General features: G+C 45.7%; 1 protein-coding gene across 2 annotated transcripts in view; it reads right to left on the reverse strand.

Annotated features, from left to right (window-relative positions):
* Positions 1–4548, reverse strand: part of APEX2 (apurinic/apyrimidinic endodeoxyribonuclease 2) — a 14330-nt gene extending 9782 nt beyond the window's left edge. The window contains exons 1-3 of one of the 2 annotated variants that reach the window (XM_081808788.1): positions 4488–4548; positions 2904–3275; positions 1800–1883 (exon numbers count right to left, since the gene is read on the reverse strand). In XM_081808788.1, coding sequence (XP_081664914.1) covers positions 1800–1883; positions 2904–3060 — 241 coding nt within the window. In that variant the 5' untranslated portion in view covers positions 3061–3275; positions 4488–4548. Of the gene's footprint in view, positions 1–1799; positions 1884–2903; positions 3276–4487 lie in introns of those variants that run through there. The other variant, XM_081808789.1, reaches the window with a different exon arrangement.
* Positions 4549–5855: the final 1307 nt, after the last annotated feature.

Below are 5855 nucleotides of genomic sequence, written 5' to 3' on the forward strand. Positions count from 1 at the left end.
GCCATATGCACCCCAATGTTCATAGCAGCAATGTCCGCAATAACCAAACCGTGGAAAGACCCGAGATGCCCTTCAACAGATGAATGGATAAAGAAGATGTGGTCCATATATACAATGGAATATTACTCATCCATCAGAAAGGATGAATACCCAAGTTTTACATCAACAGGGATGCGACTGGAGGAGATTATGCTAAGTGAAATAAGTTAAGCAGAGAAAGTCAATTATCATACGGTTTCACTTATTTGTGGAACATAAGGAATATCATGGAGGACATTAGGAGAAGGAATGGAAAAATGAAGGGGGGGAATCAGAGGGAGAGATGAACCATGAGAGACTATGGACTCTGAGAAACAAACAGAGTTTTAGAGGATAGGGGGTGGGGGGATGGGTTAGCCCGGTGAAGGGTATTAAGGAGGGCATGTACTGCATGGAGCACTGGGTGTTATACGAAAACAATGAATCGTGGATCACTACATAAAAAACTAATGATGTACTGTATGGTGACTAACGTAACATAATAAAATAAAATTAAAAAAATACTTTATTGCTAAAAAATGCTGTCATCTGAGCTTTTAGCGAGTTGCAAGCACTGATCACAGATCACCATAACAAAAGAATGAAAAAGTTTGAAATATTGTAAAATTACTAAAAAGTGACAAAGAGACATGAAATGAGCAAATGTTGCTGGAAAAATGGTGCCAAGAGTTTTGCAACACAGGGTTGCCATAAAACCTTCAATTTATAAAATATGCAATATCTGCAAAACATAATAAAGTGAAGTGCTTTACATATATGTATATATAAAAACATATTTATATATAGATATGTAAATTCATATATTTGTTATATATTTATTTACATATAATATTTATATATAAACATATATATATACATACAAAACAAGGTATGCCTGTATTAGCCCTAGGAGTTAGGCATTATCTCCATTTCTCAGCTGAGAAAGCTGATGCCTAAAGAGGTTGACTAACTTGCCAGAGGGTACACAGCTAGGAAGTGAGGTAGGATTCAAACTCTGGTAGTCTGACTCCAGAGCTCATACAATTAACTACCACATGACTGACTGTGCTTCCAAAGTCAAACAGGATAATTTTACACATAAAAACTATCCTTCACGTAGCTTCATGTGACTTTAGCTCTGTGGACTAAAAGCCTGGGGCATCACAACATCGGACAGAATGAGGGGATGCAATGGAGGTAAGCCACAGCTGCTGCCCTCGCCATGACCCATGGTAACCAGCATTAGTTCAACCGCCAGTATGAAAAAGCAGAGCTACTAGGTTAAGGGAAAGTGCCAAGGTGACAGGCTTTCTGCTGACACCTGCAAGCAGAGGGACTCAGAGGTCATGCAGAAGAAGCAGAAAAAGGCAAACGAGAAGAAGGAGGAACCCAAGTAGCTTTGTGGCTTCGTGTCCAACCCTCTTGGCCTCCCCTGTGTACCTGGAGCCAGTCCCACCATGCTCACATTTTCTCCTGTAGTGCTCACAGGTCCCAACACCAATGGCATTCCTTTTGCCCTGAGTCTCCAGATCCCTTTTGTGCTTCTTTCCCCTCAGGTAGCCTCTCTTCCTCTGGGCCATCCTGGGAGTGGGGGGTTATCGCTTCCCAGTGTTTTTTATTCCTGTGGGGCTCACCCCAAAGTATTAAAAGCAGCTTCGTAATTTCAAAAAAAAATTTTTAAATAAAAGCCTGAGTTTCTTATTACCTTCTCATCAAATATTGGTCACTCCCGATCTGCTTCACCCATCACTAATTTAAAGTCCCCAAAAAGCCCCATTTACCAGAATAGCCACTGCGGTTACGGCTGAAGCTGAAATAGGAGTTATAGCCCTCAATGATAGCCAGGGGCTCTGTCAGCACATCCCCTGCAAAAAAAAAAAAAGATGTAAGACTGTGTCAGAGATAAAAGTAGGACCCAGGACACACAAGGGTTTGGAATTAAAGTTGTAGGCTAATTCCTCGCACACATCAGAGCCAGAGTTGGGAGAAAAAATGAAGTATCTATGATTAGAAGAGGAGCTAGAATGGTGGGGACTAGAGAGGGAATTGATATCAAAATAAGAAGGGGTAGGCTATGGAATGGGAGGAGGGAAATTAGGTGGGAGGAAGCTAGTGATTAGGTGAATGGAGGGAGCTGGAGGTGGGAAATGGAATATGGGAGGGAGAAATAGGAATCTGAGGTGGGAATATGAGGTAGGAGAGGGAGGCAATTAGAGGATCTGAACTGGGGATGGAGGAAAAAGTTGTTAGAGGGTATTAAAGGGAGGTGCAAGGGAGAGGGAAAGAATGGAGGGTGTTGAGCTAGGGTGGGAGAGAGAGGGAACTAGGGGATCTAACCTTGGCGTGGGACATGAGATAGAAATGGTAAGAGGTTCTGAGGCTGGGAAGGAGAAATGGGGGTAGAGCTCTAGGGGATCTGACAGGAGAACTGAGGATCTGAGATGGAGAGGTAAAAAGGAAGAAATCAGGGAGTCTGAGCTGGGGGCAAAGATGGGGTGGGAATTAAAGGATGTGAGCTGGGGACAGGGAAGGGGATTTGGGGGATCTAACTTGGGAGTTGGAGCTGGATAGTGTGTGAGGAGGAAATTTGGGGTACTGCGCTGGGGCAGGAGAATGAGTGGGAATTAGAGGATCTGTGCGAGGATGAAGGTTGCACGGGTGAGGGAATTAAAGTTCTGCTGAGGACAGGAGATGAAGTAGGAATTAAGACATCAAACTGGAGTGAGAAACAGGGGTTGAGGGGTAGAGGATCAGGATTCTGAACTGGGTCTAAGAGGAAGACTCTACGGATAGAAAAATGGTAAAATAAATGAGAATTAAGTAGGGGACAAAAGTTAGTGGAAAAGATAAAGTATGGTAGGGATCCTGGATTTTTGAGCGCTGACTGGTCACTTTGGTCTCCTGAAGGCAGACGATGTCGGCATCCAGCTTGTCCAAAATGCGCTCCACGGCCATGGCTGCACAGTTGCTGGGCGCCTCGTATACCATCCCTTGCAGGGGGCTCCGGATCCCATTGATGTTCCAGCTCACCACGCGCAACATCTCGACGGCGAACTGCAACACCACACAATCCGCGCCCAACCTAGGGTACACAGGACGGCTGGACACCCCCAGGTTGGCCAGATCCCGCCTTCCGCGCGCATTGGCGCATGCGTTCTCTTGCGCGCCACCAAGGTGTGGCGAAGGTGGGGCGGGGCTTCGATCCCCTCAGTTCTCATTGGCGGGAGGAGCGGAAGTTGATGGGGTGGTGCCGACGCCTAGGAGGAATGAACGGCAAAGGAAGTCCTCCAGTTAGGCTCCTCCTCCTCCCTCCTCCCGCCGCACACTAGCCCAAGAACCAGAATCTGTCTGCCTTTCCGTGCTGCTCACAAGCCGCCGTGGTGCTTCCAATAACTTACAGATGGGACTTTTTAAGCAGCGGAACCTTGAACGAAACCGCATGGCAACCGAAGCCCCGCCCCCAGTGCGACTGACCTTACCTCCAAGTGCGCCGCTGGCATCCTGGGAGTAATTGCTGTAACTGGGCTTGTGTGGGAGAGGGGAGGCTCGAAGGGAACCGCGCAGCTAGAGGGAGCAGTAAGAAGTGCTCTAGTGGAATTAGACTTAGAAGTACCCTGGCCTTATAGGGCAAAGGGAGGGGAAGAGAGGAAGCTGTCTCAAGCCCACCCTATAGCCATTATTTGTCCTGGGCCTTATAACATTCCTAAGGACATGGCCCAACACATACTTTTTCGTGGCTCCATTTCTCAAATGAGTAAAATCGAGGCCCAGGGAATTTAAGTGGGCTACCCAAGCTCCAGAGCAACACTGTCTCCCAGTGTACTCCATGGCTCTTCCATATGCATTATTTGTTTCATTCTCTGGACAACCCTGTAAGGGGTATTAAGGCTAAGTATGACAGAATGAGTGAAGTCACCCCAGTCTCACGGAAGTGGTAGAGCCAGGATTCAAAGCCTATCTTAATCAGCTCAAGGAATACTTTCCTGAATAAGTTTTTCCTAACACCCACACACCTCCCCAGTTAGGTCTTTTCTTCTGGGCCCCCACAGCACCGCCTGGTCCTTTCTGTCACATCACTTATCTCAGTGCACACCTACCATGGATATCTGTTTTTGTCACACAACTACCAGTTGCTCTACCTACTTGAGAGCAATGACCATGTCTGATGTATCTTCTTAGCGCCATCCTCTAATCTAGGGCACAGTATATATTAGGAGTCAATAAAGATTTCCTAACTGAATAAACAAACACAGGGCAAATGCAAGAGCAAGATTAGTGACTTGTTTTTGAGAACACAAAAATAGGAATAATAGACATGCCCAATGTCCAAGGAAAAGCATGACTTTGCATTCTTAGGTTCCTCACCCCAAACTGCAGCATAATTTTCCCCCAGAATTAAACCATCATCCTCAATGTCTGTAGAAAAGACCCAAAGAGCTGCTTTTCCTCCTAAAGGACTTAAAGATTACCTTCCAGTTGTTGCCATCAGGATAAATAGCTCTGCAATTAAAGTAAAAATGTTGGTGCTTTGAGCTTTTTCATGCTTTGGTGGTTATTGGCTCAGGATTGAGTCCCAGGAGTGGGATAACTAGGACAAAGGAAATTAACATTTTTATTGCTCTTGCTTCATATTGCCAAATCACTGTCCAGTAAGAGATCGTGCCCATTTACACTGAAGACCAACCTGCAACTCAGACCCGAGGAAATCCAGATCTAGCCTGTCTACATTGCTGGTTTTAATTTCCCCATTCTGCAGTTGCTTGTTAATATTAGTTCTGACCTTTGGGGCAAGGTGAACACATGGTTGGCCTGATGAGAAAAGGTTCCGGATGGCTCAGGAACTTCCTTGACAACTAACACAGCTGATATTTCAAGAGTGCACACATGCCCCTCTTATCAAGGGTATTTCCACAGCCTTTTCAAGGAACCAACCAACGCCTCCAGACTCCCTCTTTGACGCCATCCCTGTACCTGCTTTGAAGGTCTAAATGCAAGAAAGCTGTGTGGTCGGATAATTAGTGATGGAAGAAAAAACCTCTAGGAGAACAGGTAGGTGAGACAGAAGGAAAAATAGATAGGGGTACACAAATCCAAATCCATTCTTTAGGCTCTCTGGAAAATTTTCTTTATATAGGGGTTACTTGAAGTGTGCCTTAAAGGGTATGGGAGAGTTGGGGGAAAGATGATATCTGTATCTAATTATCTATCTACCTATCTGTCAACCATCCCCACCTGTCTTTGTGGGACACTGACCAAAAGGGCAGTTCCCTAGCACCTTTAGAAGTCTATCTTGATCTATTCCAGTTTTGAGTGAACTGGATGGTAGGGATTATATCTTGCACCTCTCCGATGGTGTATAAAGTGGGTCTGGTTTGCTGTGGCACTTTGAACAAGATTTTCACCTTCTCTGGGCTTCAATAACCTCCTTACTAAAATGGAAATTGAAGTCCCTGGCCTACTTCCTTCAGAGGACTGTCTCAAGATGAAGAGGAGTAGAACAGGAACCAAATTTCTGGAGATGTTTCAGGACTTCCATGCTCTGTCTGAGATTAGTGATCCTGTTTTTTTTCTGTAGCCTCCGCGGGTAATACCACCCACAGACCTCCAGCTGCTCTTCTCCTGGAGTGACTATGGTCTATAGAGAGCCACTCCTAGGTAGGATGCAGTGAGCCTTGGGCCCCAGGCATGGGGCTGAATATAGTGGGGGGATAGTGAGCCAGGGCAGTGGCTATAAAGGAAGTGGTACCTAGGCTGCTGCCACAGAAGGCCTAATACTCATGTATCAGCACATAAACTATAAGCATGTGGCCAATCTCCCCTGTACACCCTTGTCCCCC

Source organism: Leptonychotes weddellii, chromosome X (assembly GCF_054177405.1).
Source record: "Leptonychotes weddellii isolate Sample4059 chromosome X, ASM5417740v2, whole genome shotgun sequence".
Taxonomy (NCBI): Eukaryota; Metazoa; Chordata; class Mammalia; order Carnivora; family Phocidae; genus Leptonychotes; species Leptonychotes weddellii.